This window comes from Neopsephotus bourkii, unplaced genomic scaffold, assembly GCF_033783945.1.
Source record: "Neopsephotus bourkii isolate Nb327-2 ecotype Australia unplaced genomic scaffold, CSIRO-AGI_Nbou_v1 NB_272, whole genome shotgun sequence".
In the NCBI taxonomy this organism is placed as follows: domain Eukaryota; kingdom Metazoa; phylum Chordata; class Aves; order Psittaciformes; family Psittacidae; genus Neopsephotus; species Neopsephotus bourkii.
Window position 1 is genome coordinate 1331570 of NW_026900781.1, and position 21923 is coordinate 1353492.

The 21923-nt window shown below is 40.1% G+C and overlaps 1 protein-coding gene across 5 annotated transcripts in view; it reads right to left on the reverse strand.

The window, feature by feature from the left end:
• Nucleotides 1–21923, reverse strand: part of KCNG2 (potassium voltage-gated channel modifier subfamily G member 2) — a 60835-nt gene that overhangs the window by 12366 nt on the left and 26546 nt on the right. For 4 of the 5 annotated variants that reach the window (XM_061346346.1, XM_061346342.1, XM_061346345.1 and 1 more), the window contains one exon: nt 9506–10329. In XM_061346346.1, coding sequence (XP_061202330.1) covers nt 9506–10249 — 744 coding nt within the window. In that variant the 5' untranslated portion in view covers nt 10250–10329. Of the gene's footprint in view, nt 1–9505; nt 10330–15047; nt 15086–21923 lie in introns of those variants that run through there. The other variant, XM_061346347.1, reaches the window with a different exon arrangement.

A 21923-nucleotide genomic window follows, 5' to 3' on the forward strand; every position in this document is an offset into this window, starting at 1 on the left:
TACTGTGGTCAGGATGCTGTCTTCATGGGGTCAGATTGATGCCATGTGACTCCTCATCAGAGAGCTTCCAGGCTTCTGAGTTTTTCTGGCTGCCCTTGCCTTTAATCACAATTATGAACTGCCACTGCTCATTTCATCTTACTGATGACTTCAGGTCTGAATATACACGAGGGCCAAGGAAGCCCCAGACATACCGCATCCTTGCTGGCACCTCCCGCATGGGGGAACAGCACTCCTGCATGACTGAGCTGGGGACAGGATGGCAATTACCCACTGACCTGTAAGGCTAGGAGGGGATCTTGAACTAATAATCCTCTGCAGAGCAGAGGATCTCACCAAGTGGTTTATGAATCACGCACATAGTTTCAACTGAGCTGAGATATAATGTTTAGAAGGACTGATAGGATGTATTTAAAAACTGTATGAGATGTACTCAAGCATCTCAAGAAAAAGGATTTCTATTGTTATTTACCCACTGTAATACACTAGAGCATGAGTTTAACTGCAAGTTCCAGTTATGGTTCACTGTTGTCCAGAGTCATTCTCTTATTCTGCTGTTCACTGCATTAAAAACTTCTCTAGTGTCTCACTATGAAGCGGATTTTTCAGATTTTAAATAATTATTTTTACCTTTTTTTCAGTGTACCCACTTAATGGAAACGAGTTTGGACACAGTATGTCAAGCCTCATGGTTTGCCTCTTAACTAGCGTATCAGATGGGAAATTGTTTACCCCAGTTGTTCATTTCCCCTGTTTAAGTTTTAACCCATTCCCCCGTATCCTATCACTACAGTCCCTAATGAAGAGTCCCTCCCCAGCATCCTTATAGGCCCCCTTCAGATACTGGAAGGCTGCTATGAGGTCTCCATGCAGCCTTCTCTTCTCCAGGCTGAACAGCCCCAACTTTCTCAGCCTATCTTCATACAGGAGGTACTCCAGTCCCCTGATCATTCTCGTGGCCCTCCTCTGGACTTGTTCCAACAGTTCCATGTCCTTTTTATGTTGAGGACACCAGAACTGCACACAATACTCCAAGTGAGGTCTCATGAGAGCAGAAGGGCAGGATAACTGTGTGCCAGATAATTCCAGTCCCTGACTAGTGTGTCATTTCTGTGCTACCTGTAGATTTAATTTGCAATTGTTTCTTATTTTCTGCCAAATCACAAGAAAAACACCTCAGTAGCTCTGGCCAACACCAGAGACACCTGCATGCCTTTCTGCATACGCTGTCAGTAGATGAGGATTTCTCACGTTAGCTTTCTGCTACTCAAAGATTTAAGAGAAATTTTGTAAACATTCAACAAGGGAGGTGTTTGAAAAATGCCATTTCTGTTAAGGAAGGATGTTGAGTGGCACTAATTCAGTGCCTCCCAGAAGGACCTGCATCACAAGGGTTTTTGTTTGATTGGGTTCGGTTTGGGTTTTTTCTGAAAATTCATAACCTCATAAAAATCACACTAAGTTTGAGCTCTATGTAGTGGTGGTGCTCTATGTAGACTAGAATTAATCATGCTGTTGTCCTCAAACATGTTGCCGATTGCACTCAGTACCATCTTCTTCATGGTTTTACTTGGAACCAGTATCATGCTTACCTTTAAAAAATCCAACAACCTCATAGTTTTCTCCTGGTCCTTCCTTAGGCCTTTGTTTAAACCTATTGCAAAAAGTACTTAATTTCCTTTTTTTTTATCACTCTTGTATACTTAATTTGTCTTTAATCTAAATGTCTCCATCGACACTGCAAGAAGTCCCCAATTTCAAAAAGCTTCTGTATTTCATCTAAATGGGCACATCTTAAGCAATGAAAATGTAATCATTTATGATGTTAAATGATTTAATGCAATTTTTCTAAGTAAGTGCTGTACACATGAATCAGCTCCTTACCTCAGCCTAGCTATATGAGGTCTAGCCAAACATAAATCTGGTTGCTTTCTTTCATTCCAAACCTCCAAAATTCACAGCAACACATCCTGGAGCTCTGAGATGAAATTTCCAGATGATATTAAAAATATAATACATATACAGATATATGAAAGATTTCACTCTTTCAGAACACTTAAAGAAAGGACATTACTCATAAGATCATGGAGCACAAGCTCTGTTGCAAAAGGCAGTGGAGCAATCTATGGAGTAATGAAGCTATGCTGTACCCTCAGGACATTACAGAGCATGCAATACTGAATAGCTGTAGTGATTTTAAAAACATGACTGGAGGCCAAGCAATTGTTATCATGAGATTGCTTCAGAGCTTCCCTGGATGATTTACCTGGACGTCAGGAGAATAAACGCACTGGTAGATATAGGTATAGATATAGTTATGGTGGTGGAACCAGAGAAGCATTAAAAGAAATTAAGTATGGAGCATATTTTGTGTGGGTGAGCATATGGAGCATATGTGTGGGTAAGCCACATTGCACCAAACATAAACTGCTTAACAATGTGACAAAGTTACCAATACTTTCAGAGAGTCTTAGCTGTTTAATTATTTATCACTAATGTTATATTGCAGCATATTTATACAATATTTAAAAGAAGACCTGACCCGACTACTTATTCATAAGAAGATATCCTGTAGACTGAAAGTTTATTAGTACAGCATAAAGTTATTAAAAAGTCAACAGGAATCTTAGCTTATTCAACTCTTGCCTCATCCTCAAGCTAACAGTGCAGAGAAATGCTCTCCATTTTTTTTACTTTTAAGCCTAAAACACTACTGAGAGTTTCAGGTGGTTCCCAGTTGTAACCTACTGTCCTCAGAATCTTCCAGGGCAGCTCCTGGTCCCAGATGGATTTCTGTGTTTACTTGATAAAAACAACTTGTGAAAAGATGCTGCAGTGAGACCCAGCATTGGGAAAAGCCAGGCATGAACATTTCAGCCAGTGACTTTGCTGAGATGGGGAATTTTGAACAGAAGGTCTCAAAGCCCACTCTGCGGCTCTGCGCAAACAGTTCCACAGTGTCCAATGCCTACTTCCCAGTCTATAGGCAACTTTCAGTGAAAGAAACATTCCTCCTGATAGAACAGAGAAAGATTTTCTCACTGGACCACGTTTCCTTTATCTTCTCTTGAAGAAGCTGTCATGACAGAACAACTAGATATGTCTATATTCTCCGACCATCAGACCAGAGCTGGGAGACCACACTATGATGACTCAGACTTGCACTGCAGAACTTTGTAGTCACTCCTCAGTTTTTGACTCTAAGGATATCATGCAGTAATAGCATCTTGTATAAACTAAGTTGATCTTGCTTATGGAAAGAAAAAAAAAATTCTTTGCTTAGAAACCTAGCCCACAGCCTCAGACATGAATGTACCTATGTACCTGAACAGCATTTGTGATCTATGTGCAGGACTACACAGTACAAGTGATGAAACTACATGAGGCAGATTAGACACATTACCAACAAAGCAGACTTTTACTTATTGCTGATGACTAAAGCTGTGGGTAAAGGATGCTCTCAAAACTTGTAATTTGGAGTGTGTGTTACTATTTTGATTTAAATGCCATCTGAGCAGAAAACCTACTTTAAGCTTATGAAAGAAAGAAAAAAAAACAGAGAAACACCTTGCTTTTAGTTAAAATACAGCTCTGCAGTGCTGTGAGTCCTACATCCCTTAAGCAAGGGCATGTGAATGTGAAAGGGAACATGAATCTCATGTGGGTACAGGAACTTCTTTGTGCACAACATTGTAGAAGAGGCAGGTGACAATTGTTACTGAGTTATTTGGTCTTTTCCTGTGGCCTGAACTGCATGGAGCAAGCACAAAATGCAAACTAGCAACATAGAGGTTGAGTACATCAGTAGATTGGATCAAATGGCGTAACTGGTGATATTGTTACAGCTCATGGGTTTTACATTTAAACAGTAGAACTGAAAGAATCATAAAACAAATTCTCAGATGATCCCCAGGAAAATTAGTTAGTGCTATTCCCAAGATGCCTTTTATAAAAAGTCACCCTTGGTGCCTATATACTAAAAATAGTTATCTGTAATACCAGCAAGGAGACTTTTTCAAATACATGGTTGACTGTGTTGTAATTTCTAGAACAGTTTATTCCACAAATAAAGGAAAAATGCAAGCTGCAATTTTATTAAGACTTCCATTCATGAAAACAAATCATCTATACATCATGAACATGTGGCTCTAAATTGAAATTAAGAAGGTCTCAATATTACATGCAGAAAACCAGATAAACAGTCACAAAGGAAAGTGCTAAAGATGAGCTTTTCCATAATGAAAAGCTTCATTATAAACTCTCAGAGTGCTAGTAGAGCTTAGTAGAGAAAGCATCAGTAACAAGAGCTTTACTCCTTTACATTACTTTTCATTGAAATAAGTAAGCAATTTAATGTTAAAATGACACTTTTCCCCACCCAGAAGTACCTTAAATTGCAAGAGGTATCATTCATTCAACAAAATGTTGTGACATACTGAGGCCCTGAATATCTGTACTTCTCCATGTTTAGCTTCCTTTTTAGATTACAAACCTAACTAAATCACTAATGAAGATGTTGAACAGGAATGGACTCAGTATGGACCCCGGGGTACACCACTATTCAATGGCCTCCAACTAGACTTTGTCACTGATCACTATCCTCTGGGCCTCGCTGTTCAGCCAGTTTTCAACTGACCTCATTGCTCATCCAGCCCTTACACCAACGGCTGATCTATGAAAAGATGTTGAGAATCATACAGGACTCTCTTGACCTTGTCTGAAATTACTTTTGTGTGTACCTTTGTGAAATGAGATCTTTAGTCACAAGATTTCTTAAAACTCCTATTCACAATTCATCTATTCCCCATCCTCACTGATATGAAAGCTGAAGCACAAGTGTTTAAATTAAGCTTAAAAGGTTAAATAGTTTCAAGCTTCTTTGTGAGCTATCCTTAACTTCATTATTTATGACTCTTTCTGCTATAACATTCTTCAGCTGAAGGTTATTGAACTGTAACTTCCTATCACAGTATCTTTAATTAGACTAGCTTTTCCCAGTCCGTTAGAAAGCACGGTGAAGAAGGAAGTACACTCTGATCTCCTCCTGTTTTGCACTGTGGTGCTACAAATGATTGAGCTCAGTGGAACTCAAGCCTATAAATACTTTTGTGAGCCAGGACAAAATACTTGATGTTAATCAGAGTTCACCACATTTTTTTCTGTGGTGAGAAAGTCTAACAAAAGAAAGATTTCTTCTTTGCATAGAAATGGTCAACATTCATTTTCACCAAGTTGAATCTCTCCATGTCTTTTGGTTGCTCAGCTCTTACTGCATTGTTAAAGCTCTTGCTGTAATGTATCCCCAACTGGTTTAAGCCTCCTGTGATGTTCTAGCTGCTTTCCTTAAGTCACTTGATGCCTGCCATTTGTTTAGAGAGTTGAGAAGCTCACTTGAAGGGGGGCATCATATGCCTGAAATGCCTTAAGGATACTCTATGCCTCTGACTATTTTGATGCCTTAGAGATCATTTTTGTGGTGGTCTTGAAAGAGCTCAGTGCCTGCATGCTCTTGCTATGATTTTGTTTCAGCAGTATTTTGTCTCAGAGGGGACTTTTCACCATTCAATCTAGATCTTGCATAGAAATCTCTCTTTCTGAAAATTTCCAAATGAAAAATTGATTATTGCTTTGTTACCTTACCTGGAAGAACCTGACCCTCTTCAAACATTTGGGTTTTGTGTGTGTTTGAAATGTCCCTTTCCTCAAATTTCCAGCAGCAGCTGTTATGCGCATTACTGGATTGGTGGTTTCCATTTAATTTAATCAGTAAATACAAGCTAAATGAGGGGGAAAAAAACCCAACAACTCAGCGAGATAAAATATGTGCTAGTTTGGTAACTAAAAACTAGTTTAGGATCTGATTCTGTTAGCTTTATTGATAATTGTATAGCACCTGAAATATGCGATACTACTTCCAAAAAAGGATAAGGCTCAAGATGAATCAGGATGACCATCAGTGAGAACAAGACAGCTACAGTATGTGGGAACATGATCCTTCCCACTCTTGCTAAACCACTAGGGATTGCCACTGTCATCTAGAACATCTGGAACAGTAAAAAAGCTAATGAAATGTATGATTGATACTTCTGTATTCGAAAAAGATAGGCAGGCTCCTAAAATAGCCTCCTCACTCACTTGATAATTACCTCTAATGTTTAAGGTCCCACACTTACATCTATGTAAGGTCATTTACACCTCTGCAGGACATCACCAAGTGTAACAGCTGGTCCATTCAGATGACATTAAGAGATCAGGGTATGAAAAGCTGTTCTCCAGCATGATTTTTTTCACAATTGGTTCCTCTTTTTCTCCCTGAAGCAGTAACAGGATAGATAGGTGGAACATAAAGTGTTTGCTTTCTGGAAAATGCCAGCTGAAGCAAAAGACCACTGCTTGTTAGGCAGAGTATCTGTGACAGCTCTGACATGGAACCCTAAGAACAGTAATGTTAGCTGGAGAACCTGGAAAATGTACACATGAAGTACAGTGCCTCCCTGAAATAATATTGTTTATTTGTTCCTTAGCCAAGAGGGATGCACATACATTTTCAGCTTGTTAGGAGACTGCAAAATCAGACCAAAGAGCTATCCCTGGAAACGAATTTTAAACTAGGTACTAAGATACAACTCAGTATGATTAACATTACTTTGAATTCATTCTCTTCTCTCCACACCTGTTACTTGATGAGCTGCTTTGGCCTGATGAGACATGTACAGATGATACTCAAAGAGTTTGCAGCCTAGGTCTGTGATACTACAAGCAATTCCATGTGGGCAGATGCCTTACTCCATGCCTAGCGTTACTGAGGCTGAAAAGATCTACATGGGTATTTACATCCATTTGTGCAGGACCAAAATCGGTCACTGCGTATGACTCTGGGCATGGCTAATTACAACTCCAATAGAGTGTTGACCTGCATTAATTCATTGGCCAGGGAGGAGCACTTCAGATGAACTAAGCTATGTGAGAAGTGATTCTTCACCTGTCCTCTGTGCCGAAGAACCACGTGTGTCTCAAAGTAACCATTTCTGCTCTGTCCACAGACCTTCCCTGTGTAAAGGGCAGAACAAAACCTATTTGCAGGGGTTCTGTGCCTTTAGAATATAAGGGCACAGAAAAACATAATTTATTCTGAACTCTTCTGTATTCCAAGCATTTCACCTTTGTAACAAGAACTGAAATCAGTAATTTACTTTGATTGAAGTAGAGTGTGTTTAGCTGAACGCTACTTTCCAGAAGGGCACTGAGCCTTGAACTGAAAACATCAAAAAAAACCAAATTCCTGTAATTCTCTTCCTAGACTGCCCAGTAATTAATCACCATGATATTAAATATTGGCACATAGTTTCCCATGCGAATTTACCAGGATTCAGCTTTTAACCATGCATCTTCTTCCTAATTTAAAGGTCTTTTAGATGATACAGTTCTCCTCTTCCCATAAAGAACACTTACTTGCTTAATGCAGTCACCTTCCTTTCAACAATCTAAATAAACTGAAATGCTCAAGTTTCTTATTATATGGCACTTTCTCCAGGTCTCTAATATTTATAGTTTTTTTCACCCACTCCAGTTTTTCAAAGCAGTGTGAGAACTGACTGCAGAATTTTTGTGTCAGTCTCACCAATGCCGCATACAGGCACAAAATCATCTTCCAGCTTCTAATCACTATTCCCCAGCTTAGATGTTCAAGGATCACATTAACCCTTCTGACTTTATGTTGCAATAGGAATTCACATTCAGTTGCTTGTACCCTAAATCATATTTAGATTCCTGTGTTGGGAATCACATGCTCTGCTTTTGCAAGAGCACGTCTGCATTCACCTTTATTGTACAATTCTTCATTTGACTATGAAAATGTGCTCCTTCTAATGGCCCCAACTAACCATGAAATCCAGGCTTCTCTCATATGTTTGCTCTACCCTCATTATTACCCTGTTCTACCTAACAAATATAAGCCTACTATTGTGGCTTCCTATTTATGTTCAGATCATTAGTAAAAACGTAAGGTACCTAAACTGGTAATTCTGAAAGCAATTGTTCAGCTCTCACTTAAACCCAGGAGCATCTAAACACTAAACACATCTCAGTTTTGAACTGCAAAATATCCCTTGTGCTTTAAAGTCCAGAATAATGGAGCACTGATGGTTAATTACAGTAAAAGATATGTGTTTTGGAATAAGTATTTAAAAAAAAATTATTGGGACAACATAGTTTTACCTAGTACGCAACACTACTATCCTCAAATTTTAGATCATAAAAGCCTTTAAAACAAAGGTCTTATAACAAACCAAATATCAAACAACATACCAAACATTTTGCCTTTTCTCTCCTGGCCGCTACTGAATGACTTACTCCAGATCAACCAACTCAGCTGACATCTAACCTAAGAATACATGGCAAGCAAAGGGTGAGTTTAACTGCACCTGAGGTACTCAGTCAAACGCAGGGGTCTCTCTGGAGCTGCTGGACTAATTTTCCATTGGCAGGTTTTTTACTTTCAATGCTACAAAACAGTAAATGCTTCCTGTCATTCTCTTTTCTGCTAGTGGCAGTGTGGTGAGCCATTCAGCACCTGGTGACAGCACACAAGAGGATTCTGCTTTCAGGAGAGCTTAGCCTTCAGCTGTGAGGCAGAACTTGATCGGGTGAAGTAGCTGAAGTTCATAATCACATTTAATGACCATGGGGCTGGGAAATAAACCTAAACATTTAGTATCAAGCTTGGAACTGAGTAAAACTAAAGAGGCCATAAACTCTGAAAAGTCCTCATCCTCCAAACCCCTCAGATTGCATTTCAGCACATATTTAATGAGAATGTGAATGTCATCTATCTATCTCCAGAGTAGCTCTCTTTGGCCTACATACAGCTAATCCTAGGGAACTGAACTGCTTGCACAAATAAGGGACTAAACCCTTAGGAAATCTGTTGAACTGAAGAATAAACAAAATATCCATAAGACTTTATTTTCAAGGGCATGAAGCATCCATAGCTTACACTCGAGAATACTAAGCACGTCTGAAATTGGGACATTTGCTTTGTTTCTGCTGTTAAATTGCTGCCTCAGCTTCCCTGCCCTTTACCTCACCTATAGCATCAAAATATTTTAGATGTGTTTTTTACAGTGGAGTACTGAGGGTTCATTCAAAGTGGTATGTTCAAGTAACTTTTCAGGAAAACTGATTTGCTAGCTCTTAATGTAACAAAGCATCAAGTGTCACGCAAAGCTGATTTTTATATCCACAACAGCTAGTTTGTTATCTGGTTGGGTAAACAAATCTGTTGGGTAAAGCTGTCTGATGCTGTGACTGGCAAAGCTGTGTTGGCAAAGCAGAGTTTGGCCTGATCAATGTTAAGTGGCAGAATGCTTTCTGTGCCTGGCCAGGCCTCCACATCATAAATACTGAATGCAATACCTGCATGATTGCTGGACTGAGTGTGCCCATCACCTTCCCTGAGGAGATAATAATGCAAAACACACTTTACTCTGAGAAAAGCTGAACTCACCCGATCTTCTTCTTCTCTGACATCTGGCATGGTGCTGATGCAGAGGCTGACTGCAGTGATGGCAACAAAAGAGATTGAAATACAAGCAAAGATCTTTCCTGGGATCCCTGAGTGGGGGTTCTCCACCATATCCCTGAGCTTTCGCATGCACAAACTCAATCGGCTATTGTCCTGGAAGGCACATTGCGTAGTTTCACTAAACACCAGCTCCCCTTCATACAGTCTGGCCTCAGCTGCCTCCTCCTCTTTCTGTCGCAGTCTCTTTTTACAGCACCACTCCAGGTGGTCCTCTTCTATCCCCCAGTACACAAGCTCTTCCTGAAAAGAAAGAGCACACATCTCCCTGAGAAGCCTCAGCTTCCCAGCTGCCAGGAAAGTCATGATTGTCCTGAAGGCACTAGGATTACGGTCAAAAAAGAATTCATTGCAGCTAACATCATAATCATCGCAGATGTTCATGATCTCATCATAATTGTTGCAAGATTTTAGTTTCCCAAGCCTGGTCAAGGGGCAGTTCTCCAAGGTGGTCCATGGAACTTTGTATTTAATACCACCTACATTGATGATCACAAACCTCGTCTGGTCATCCAGGCGGGCTAAATAGCACAAGTCTTCCCCTGGGTGCAGAAGTTTGGCCTTTGTGTAGAAGAATCCTTTCTTGGTTTGGACTTCACACAGGTTTTCCAAGTTATTGAAGGAGTAGGAGCTGAACTCAGGCTCTGCATTCCTAGCAAGCAATGCCATTTCGTGATACTTCTGTTGAGTCCATAGGGAGATCGAGGCTACTTTAAGAAACGCATGTAGAGCTTGACTGGAGAGTCAATCTGTAAAACAGAAGTTTAAAGTTACAATAAACTTAGGGCATTGCTAGATGAAAAGCTATCCTCTCCTCTCAATCCCACTAAACTTTTCTCCATGGCACTGTTTCCCCCCCCCTATTATTTTAGGACTTTCTTTGCTTGATAGTTGCTTGGGAAAAGAGCTTAAACTTAGGGTCAGAAGCAACTGGGTCAGAAGCCACACTGATGCTTCTAGAGGGTTTAGCCAGTGAATGAATGGAAACAAAACCTTATTCAGAAATTTCTTTTCTAGAGCTATATCTGGGACATCAGTGGATACTGGAAGGGAAAACTGGTCTTTTGGATACATGGTAATTTACATTTTAGCAAGTTAATAAAGAAACTTATTTGCATTTTTTTAATTATTATTTTGACCCATCTATGTAATGTTTCTATTAAATCTACGTAGTATTTATATCATGCTGCTTACAGTGTGTGGATAAAAAGGATACCTACAGTACAGTCAGAAATGTGACTGCAGTAATACTGATAATTCCCAATTTAAATTCACCAAGATTAGGTACTGATAGCAATGAATATGTGGGAGCTAAGAATCCTGCCTGCAGCCAGCACCTAAGCAGGTTTGGGTGCTTGAGCATAAAGTGTGTGCTACTAAGATTCACTTGCCACTGGTACCTCAACTAATTGGATTAAAACTATGTTGGGCATATCTACCTGAGCAGCCCCACTTCTAAAAGGTAGAAAAGCTTTCGTTCTCCTGCTGGGGTGACTGCTATTCAGGCTAATGACATCTTCTGCAGGGAGGTGTGCATCTTGGGTTTGAGTGGAGACACAGAGCTTGCCTGGGACCCTGGAGCAGCTGGAGGCTCTTCTGCAGTTTTGACTATGGGAGGTGGACAGGGTGCCCAGCAGCCTGTCAGTAGCTCTGAAATAGAAAACTGAACCTAAGAATGAAGCAGAGCTGGAAGTGACCCGCTTGTTGGCTCTTAGTTCTGGATAACACAGAACTCAGTCACATTTAGCAGCAATTACACAAATTGTGCATAATTTCAGTATTTAATCTGTGCCTTCTGCTTACTCCTCCTGTACCACACCACAAACCATGAACACATTTTTTCACCTGACACATTACTTTCTCACTCCCTTTAGAGCTCTCCACCCAGGTTCTCCAAAGCTGTCTCTCCAAAGCAGTAGTAGGATGTCTTGAAATGTTACCATGTAATCACTTTAGCGAATCACTCAAAACTTCCCGAATTACCCAAATATGAAGTAGGAAACAAGAAACTGGTATAGGACTGTTGGGACTCCACACAAAAGACCTGGACTGAGAATCAGTGCAGTATGGAGAACAATCTTATGCAGGGGATATAGAATCACAGAATAGTTAGGGTTAGAAAGGAACTTTAAGATCATCTAGTTCCAAACCCCCTGCCATGGGCAGGGACATCTCACACTAAACCATGTCACCCAAGACTCCATCCAACGTGCCTTGAACACTGCCAGGGATATAGAAACCTTACAAGTTGACAAAAGTCAGGAGAAAAAGATGAGTTGTGAAGGGTAGTCTGATGTTATTCATGACAGGATGGTAACCATGAGGCAGTAACTCCATAATTTATAAGCAACATTCTCCAATTCCCTTTGAATCTCATGACTCAGCCTGGAGAGAACACTGAGCAAGTGGGTTCTAGGAAAAAAACGTAGAGCGCACACATTCAAATGCACTCCCAGAGCAGCATCTTCCTTTGTCCCTAATCAACTCATTAACTCTTATCTCATTAGACTTGGTCAAAAAAATCCCCGACAGAAAGTGGCGAGTACCTGCTACTCCCAGACCAAAGTCACCCGCTAAATATTCTTACCAACCACACTCAAACAACTGAATCACAGCAACAGCAGTGGTACTCCTGCTTCAACATTTCTGCGATGATCCAGCCACTGAATTTTAGAACGGCATTCAAGGTGGATATTCATAAAAAGTCAGAGAAAGGCTGGTTTACATACAAAAAGCCTAAAGTCACCTAAAGATACTTTTTGGCACTGTGAAAATTTCAGAAGAACTAATGATGCCAAAATCTCTCCAATTTCACTTTGGGCAAAAAAATTGTTTAAACATCTGCTTATACAGGGCAGCATGAACAACAGAGAACAGCTCCTTCATCTGGCTAAGGGCCAGTAAAGGGTAAAAGGCAGCAACATGCATTCTGAGAAATGGGTGGTTTTACAGCACAGGCTTGAGTGCAGCTGGGACTGCAAATACCATTACTGTCACAATGAGAGCGCATTGTCAGCATGGCATATGCTTTAAGGATTTAGCCTCTTGTTGATTTTTGTTGGTAAGATAAAATATTCACTGTCACCACTCAGGGCACTGTGCTTTGTTTTCATGCCTCACTTGTTACACAAGTCAACATACAAGAAGTAGTTTACATTGTTTTGACATCAAGGCTAGGATTTGCCTTTTTCCTCTCCCCGGTGTAGCAGGCTGTCGCATAAAGGGGCCAGATACATTTCATGGAACTACTTTGAATCTAATTTTACATGCACTTCTTCCTTCTTCTAAGAGGCAGCTAACTCAACATGAAAATATGTAAGCACGTTATTACAAAATCTCTGAATTACAGATGATTAGTCTTTTGTGGATATAAAATTTATGTTGATTAAACTTAAAGCTTAAGGAAGCATCTGTTAATTTTTTTGTGTCATCAGTGAATAAATAGAAATTGATAACAGAAGTAGGTATAGATAGTATTGCCTGTGGTTTAACAGGTTGATTCTGGACAGTACTGGTAGCACCAGATGCTGGAGTTCAGTTACTAACGTGAATTTTCTAACCTCACACTTCAAGATCCCCAGATCCATAATAGTATACATTATTAATTGGCAGCACTTGTTTTGGAAATCTCAGCTTACAAGTAAGCTTGTGAAGACAGTGAGGTGGTTGCCCTGGACCAGGGCTCAGATGTTTGTGGAGGAGCAAGGAAAAGCTTGTTGTGTCACTTTAACTGCCTTACAGAAAAACAAAATACATTGCTGTGGGCTCCCAGTCTGGCATCTAACCGAAGAAGTAAAATAAGCCTGGAAGGTCTGATTTCTAATCTTATGTGCATGGAATGTATCATGACCTTCAATGAATATTAAAGGGTGTTTCAAAATTATGTGGGTCTTAAAATACTCTCTGCATGCCAAGGTTATCTAATGTATGCACATGCCTATAGTAAAGCATCCCATTGAAGATTAACTTTAAAAGCCAATACTTCCAGAAATGATACTAAGCTATCATCCAGTTGGCATTTCTACCATTTAATCTGACACATGGGTGCAAGAAGAACTATTAAAACACATGCTGTAATAAGCTACCCGTGATACAGAACAGAATTTAACTCTATATTAGTTGTTCATAATTTTAAAAAGCTGTGGGAGAAATGCTGTATAAATGTTTCAGTTTGATAATCACACACAGTGTGAGTCATATATCTTGTAGATTCTTTTTTAAGTAGAGTCAAATAATTTTTATTCATTAATAAGTACTTTCTTTGGCCATCTATGTATGCATATGTGTGTGTACACACACACGCACAAGTTCAGCCAAATTGTGTCAATAGCTGAGAGCTGAGAGCTTTACAGGTATTTCTATCAAAGATTTTAAAGATTAATTAAATGTCAGAAGCATGCATCTCTTCATATTCTCCTTTTTTGTTGAAATATTTTCTCAGTGGAGAGGGGGTTATTTCCCTGTTTACTGACTTTTCACCTTGCCTGCTCCTATCACTGTTCTTCACACAAATATTCTTCATCATCCTTTTTTATCAGTATTGTTGTACCTAAGTCACATACGGTTTTGCATGTGGCTCCTCTGGTCTCAAGTTGCTTGAATAAGAAAGAAAAATGGGGCAAAAGAGGCTGGTCAACCCAGTGAGGAGAGCTTTAAAATGGGCAGAGTGCTTGTACCTTTTCTGGGAAATCATCATCATTAGGTGCCTCTGAAGTACCAGTACGTTAATGCATGCAGCCAGGGGAGCAAACAGGAAGAATTCAGAGATCCGCATGCAGCTGCACTGAAGAAACTGATATTATGAGGGTGGTCAAACACTGAAACAGCAAGCCAAGAGAGGTTGTGGAGTCTCCACCCTTGGAGATATTCAAAACCCCTATGGACACAGCCTTGAGTACTTGCTCTGTTGACCCCACTTTGAGCAGAGGAGGTTATACTAGATGAACCCTGGAGGTCCCTTCCTACCTCAACTACTCTGTGATTTTGTGTACAGCCTCTTTTTAATCGCTGCTGCAAGTTACAAAGTACTGACAGCTTACAGTTGTACTACGGTTGCAAGAGGAAGCCATGAGGCTTTTTAGTAATTAATGTTTTAAGATTTTCCTTGAGAAATTAAACAGACTTTGACAGAGAACAGGTTATTGTGTCATAATTTAAAGCCACAGACATGAAACATAGATTAGTGTGAGCACAAGATGTTTTGTCTCGAGTCCAATGAGAGTTGAGTCACCGAATCCATTCTGCAGTGATCAGCCATTTCCAGTCAAAAGACATGCTGGAATCTGACATCGTTACCTAGGATCAAAGCAATCCAGCTTCTTACTGTAACATGATTTATTATTCACAGCACACACAATTATTTTAATAGTAAAGTTTACACATGTAATTGACCGCACATTTGATGGTATTACAGCTAACGCTTTGGACAAAGTAGTTCACAGGAGATCCAGGTCACTCTTGTACTTACTGCATTTTGGTGGAACCTGGACTCCCAGTTATGAGTCACTGCCAGGCACTGTGGAAACACGAAGAGAGAGCACCTGCCCACGAGGCTTACAAAATACAGAACAGATACAGATGGGGTGCAACCAACACACAAATTAAAAAAACAACCAACAACCAACCAAAAATCTCTTCAGCTGATTTGTGGGAATTAGCTTCTGAGATTGTCTAGACTGAACATGAATATGGTTTCCTACGTACTCATGATCATAGAGTCATTTAGGTTGGAAAGGACCCTTAAGAACATCGAGTCCAACCACAAACACTGCCAAGTCAACCACAAAACCACGTCCTTCAGTGCCACATCTTCACATGCCTTTTAAGTACTTCCAAGGATGGTGACCTAAACACTTCCCTGGGCAGCCTGTTCAGTGCTTGCTTCCTAATGCCCAATCTAAACATCCCTGAAGCAACTTGAGAATGTTTCTCTCATCATATCAGTTGTTACTTGGGAAAAGAATCTGACTCCCGCCTCACTACAACCTCCTTTCAGGTAGATGTAGAGAGCAGTAAGGTCCCCCGAGCCTTCTCCAGACTAAACAACTCCAGTTCCCTCAGCTGCTTCTCACAAGACTTGTGCTCCAGACCCTTCACCAGCTTCATTGTCCTTTTAACATGCTCCAGCAAATCAGTATTTCTCTTGAGGTGAGTGGCCCCAGACTGAACACAGGATTCGAGGTGCGGCCTCATCAGTGCAGGCTGTGCTAGTCCAGTTAGGGCACAACAATATCCAGCTCTACTGCTTCTTGCCCTCAAGTTAACACATTTAGACCCAACATAGGTATCTTTGCAGGGCTTGATGATTTTCAATGTGGACAAAGCACTCCTAGCTTTAAAGGCTGCATAACACTTCCTTTGACAACCTCCTGCTAAGGGAACTACTCAACACATGTCCAAGTAGAACAGATTGAAAGTGAGATTACGTAACATTAGTTAAACTAGAAGCATCAAACCATTCTTCTGCAAGCTTTCTTAAACAGTCAGTGCTGAAAGCAATTTTGAAAACAGCCTAGATCTTAAAAATTGTGAAGACATGTACATACAACCTGTTTGCTATATATGTTGCCAGCTTCACTCCCAAAATGTTCAAGAAAATCAGAACAGAGTAAAATTCCTATAACCTATAAAAAGATACACTGCAAAGGACAAAGGGGAGTTACGTTGATTTCACACAGAGTATATTTTATATAACCCCAAAAGTTGGATGTTATGTATTTCTGTATTTATTCTCAGTAAAATTTAATATCCCTAACCTGTCAAGCCACCATCATTCCTGCTTAGAAAATAGTCCAATAAGTTGAAAAGGTACAAGAATTTTCAATAATCCTTCATTTCTTCATCAGAGTTACAGGAGGCAGGGATGTAACCTTACATACCTAGCTGAGATATTCCCATCTAGCAGAGAAAGGCAGGCTTCTCATGTACTGGTGGAGCAGAATAGTTAAGATAGGCTACTCTGGAGAGTAGTCTGGAGCTATGAGGAGGACGCTGCACCTGTCCAAGAATCCCAGGAAGAGTCACACCATAACAGAGGTTGCAAAATTTGGAATGTGAAGCTGGACATTGTTTGCATACTGTGAGCATACATTTTCCCTTACAGTTAAGTTAATATAGTGAAGGAAAAAAGGAATAGTTTTCTTCTCTGAACATCCCTCATCACATTTGTGCCATGCTGTACAGTTAGCTGAAATGATTCAATTTGTTAAATGAACAAATCAAATTAACTTTACTCAACACTAATTATTCTGACATGTGTCCATAGCTATTTGTCTCCATTAGAGAGGTTATGAGTTATCTAGTGTTACTGCACTTGCCAGAGCTATATAGTGAAAGCATTAACTCTGAGACATCTTTAAGAAAGAAGAGATTTGGTCCAACTAACTACCTGAAGCTATGGGATCCTTAACTGTATCTTCATAGCACAAGCCAACCTTTTTCTTCACTTCCATAAGCTTTCAGTGCCTATTTATCTTGGTACCTAAACACAATTGAACTATTGTTTCTATGAAGCTACTTGCACACTTCAGTTGCATAGCAGGCAAAGGCAATCATGATAGATAAAGTACAGGGAGAGGAAGTACTTTTTGCTTTTGCATTCTTCCCATAATTATGGAATTCTGTTCAGGCTAGCAAGCTTCCAGACTTCACAAATGTCCAAAAATAAAGAGCGCTTTCACAGTGTATTTCACTAAAGAGAACTATCTGTATCCTGAGCAATAAAAATCCTACCAGAGCCTGCAAAGTTTAGGCAGATTCTACAAGAATTAGGCAGAAAAGCTTTTCCCTACAGAATTATCATTACTTACAATAAAGACAGAGCATCATGTTCAAACCATGCGCTATTTGTTTATGTGTATTAACCCTTGTAATGTGTAATTAATTCTTGGTTACAAGAAAACACATGTTTCTAAAATATTTATTCATGCATAGTTCATAGTTCCTGACTACCTGAACACCAGATAGGCACAAAGTGAGGGATAGGCTGAAGTTCGGACATGGAGCTATACTTTAACTGGAGTCTGAGTTGATATTCCATGTGGAGATTTGTTTGATCCAGTTCCTGTTAACTGCAACTGTGGATTAAATATATAGTCTCAAAAGCCTAAAACTAAAATGTATTCTGTCTGCACATGCTTGGTCAGTGATTGAACCCTGCTAACAGGGCACCTTTGACCCCAACTGGCAGCCACTTGATGGTGAAGTTTCTATACTTCCATGAATCATGCACAGATTTATTTTAGGAGACATAACGATTAATCATTTTAGTATCCCATTTAATCGACCAGTCTAAGAGACTCATATGTGGTACCAGACTTACGATGGTGTTAATTGCCAATCTGTTTCTTGTCCTTTCAAAATAACAGTCATCAAAATCCAGTTTTGAAAAATATATGCTCCAGTCATGATTATGTGCCCTCAGCTGGCCTAATGTACAATGTGAATGGCACTGTCAGGTGCAAAAGTGACAGACTTTTGTCAGTGTGTGTGTCAGACAGTGTGCAGTATGTTATAACAGCATTGTTTATTCCTTTCACCCAGGAAATTAAACAGATTGTCTCATTTTTGTTGCCAAAATCCTGGAAGCGTGAAAAGCCAAACGAGTTACTGTGTATTTGCAGATCACAGAATTATCATTCAGGTGTTCCAGTGGATCTGCAGACCACTGCAGGGGAAAAAGCAGTTTTTAGCATTAGCTTTGCTTGCTCTCTAAAACTGATACCAGTATCTTTTATTTCTGATCTATCCTACTGATTTTTGCAATTCTATACTTAGCAGCTTCCCACCCAGATGATTAACATGCCCGATTTAGTACCAAACGTAGCAACTAGATTTCTGACTGGAAATATGAAGGTTTGACTGTGTGATGCCGCTCTTGGCCCAGTTTCATATTCAGAGGTTCATGATGATCTTCTGTGGCACTTTTCCTAATAAAACATGGACGGGTGTACCATCTTTACCATTCCTGATGCCTCTTTCAGGGCCATTCACAAGTTTGCATGAATGTTGGTTAGGTAAACATTTAAAAGTATGACAGGGTGAGAGGAAACAGCCTCAAGTTGTGCCAAAGCAAGCATTAGGAAAAGTTTCTTCACTGAAAGGGTTGTCAAGCATTTGAACAGGCTGCTCTGGGAAGTGGCTGAGTCACCACCTCTGGAGGTGTTGTAGACGGTACTTAGGGACATGGTTTAGTGGTAGACTTGGTAGTGAGAGGTTTACTGTTGGACTTGATGATCTTAAAGGTCTTTTCAAACCTAAATGATTCTATGGTTCTGTGATTCTATGAATAAATGCTTTTATCAAGTGCTCATTGTTTTTAAATGTAGATCTAGGCTTTTTAAGTTCTACATGAAGTCACCTGCAGAGAAGATAAATTGCAGGCAGATGAATCCTGCTCCTTGTGTTAGCTTTAATTAGTTAACATTGGATTTTATGCATCTTCATTGTTTTTTCTCAGCTGACATTCTTGCTCTTGTGTTTCATATGTCAGTTGTGCACTGACCTCAAAAATATTCCCATCTCTGTTTAAACACAAGTCTACCTTTGAATTCAACATGATTTTAGTTAATTATTAACATCACTGCAGAGAATACCTTTTAATTTTAGACTCTTAAGACTGCATACTTAATCCATGCTTGCGGTTAACAGGAACTGGATCAAACAAATCTTCACATGCAGTCTAATTTCCTCAGACTCTGGTTAAAGTGTAGCTCCTGATCTGAAGTCTGTTCACTTCAGCCCACCACTCCCTTTGTTCACATATGGTGTCTCCGTTCAGATAGACAGGGACTATGCACTGAGGATGAAAGCACATTATACAAACATATGAGGGCTAATGCAGTTAAACAAAACATGATTTGAAGGTGATGCTCTGTTTTTATTGTAAGTAATAATAATTCTGTGGGGAAAAGCTTTGCTGCCTGATATTTGGAGGCTCTGCTAGTTTTATTATTGCTTAGAATACAGTCAGTTCCCTTCACTGAAATACACTGTAAAAGCACTCCAAATTTTAAGATATTGTGACCTCTTAAAACTCAGCCATTTGAGCAGGGTATCAAAGCAGCACAGACAAAAAATGGGCAAGATGGGAAAGACACAAAGCTTTCAAACTGAACCTATCCCATGAAAATCCTCTCAAGGTCTACTCTTTCTATTCTATTCTATCAAGTACCCCTCCAACACAGAGAAGAGGGAAGAGAAATGGAGATTCATGAGGCAAAGAGACTGCAGTCCTCCTGCTCCCATTTCTCTTACCGCTATGAGTGCAGAGGAGCACAGACAAAACAGAGCACAGGTTAGAGAAAGGACAGTGAAAAGAGTGGGATGGAAGAGAGATACCATGTATGATCCCAGTACAGGTGAGATGGAAAAGAAACAGAGAAAGTAAAACAAAACCAAAGGTGACTATGATAAGTCTTCATTTTGACAGCAGAACATTACAATATACAAAAGGCTTCTGCTGTCACACGGATGTATATAAACCACCTGATTTCAGACATGTTATTTCAATAGCCAAGTGATCAGTTTGTATGTAGTCAGTGAAAAACAGACTCTCAGCTTACATGTTCAGAATCTTGATTTTGGGGAAGCCACTGATCAGCCACTGCCTCTATAGCTTGGCCTGCATTTTTAATTCTGACTCCAAAATCGAATGCTTACAGCTATACAACATAAGAATCCCACTGATAAGTTGTCTTATTAGCTTCAGCTTTTCATTCAAGCCAAAGTAAAGACAACTTACGGACATCACAAAGAGGATGGTGGTAAATCACAGAATGTTTAGGGTTGGAAAGGACATTTAAAGATAACCTTGCTCCAAGAATCAAGAGATTTAGTCCTGCAGCAGAAATCATTCAACTTTAGAAATGGATGTGGACCAAAGGTACCACTAAAATAGCTTCCATTCTTCCAGCTATAGCTGGCAGGTTCAAGAGAAGAGGTAGGTTCTGTCAGAGGGGAAGAGAAAGCAGAAATGGGGGAGAAAAAAAGATAACCTGGAGCTTTGGGAAAGGCACCTGTCATTTTACGTATCTGCCACTGGGGTCCTTCTGAAGCAGCCCATTCACCTCAGTGCTCAGTTTTGCTGAATGACAACTCACTACAGAAACAATCACATCTATCTGTCAGACACAGACACAGGGATACTTTATCCACTCTTCTGTGCCAGCACTCCAGCGCTTCCGATATAGACATCATGCAGGCTTGGTCTCAGCATTAGCTCCAGTCTCTGCATTGCATGTTTGGATGCGTGCCTCCAAAATGCTGTGTTTCCATTCCCTATCCAGCTCACTCACATCAGGGCTGGGATCAAGTCGGGACTGGAAGAAATCTTCCAGACCCAAATGTGCTTAGGTAGAAGGACAAAATGCTATGAAATTGCTACTCCCTTCCCTCCTCCAAATCCTGGCTGAAAGAGCAGGGAACATTAGAACAAATTTTTTAAAAAGGGAAAAGGGAAGAAAGGAGAAAAGAGGAGATAAAGTCTCCAGAAAGTATGTATGCTTGAAATCCTATGCTGTTTGGGAGCTGGAAGAGAATTCAAACAGCTTCGGGTAGACAGGTCTTGCCAGATATCAGTCCACAAGGAGAAGCTGGAGATGAGAATTTAGTTCTGCCACTTGCCCTAATGTGCTGACCCTGTCTTATGTCCCTGATCAGAATGAAAATTTCTCAGTTTTTCTACTGTCTTCCTCTTCATCCTATCTCTATTTATCCTCTACACTGTATCAATCTCTTGCTCCTTTCCTTCCTTCTCACACTTCTTTCCCATCAATCATTCTCAAGGGACTTGTGAGAATATGAGTATATATTTTCTGCTGTGCGCAGATTATACCTCCTCCCCCTCCAAGAAAGAGTAGCAATAAATGAAGACTGGAGTTAGATGCCATCCTACCACTCTATGTCTGTACCTTGTCAACATCAAAAAAATCTGGGATTAGACTCCTCTATCTCCAGAGCTTGTTGCCGGTTCTGCCTTGTTTGTCCCAATAACCCTTCCCATACTCACAGGAACACACACATATTTTAGCATAAGATAAATAAGGCTACAGTTCCAGAGCCCTTGGATGAGGTGACCTTTAAACAGATGGGGTACTTAACTCTATGGAATTATACCTCACTCCTAGCACTGGGAATAAGGACAAATGGCTAATAACTCCTGCTTGATGCAGTGAGCATCGCCTGTCCTACCCTCTATGGGCAGAAACCTCCAGATATGTTTTAAAATGAGGAGTTGCTCCAGATCTCACCCCGTACACATGTTGTATTTCCACAACAAACAAGCTTCCCTGCCTGAAGAAGGAAGCTCCCGGAGCCCTTCAATTCTATTCTACACAGTCTACCC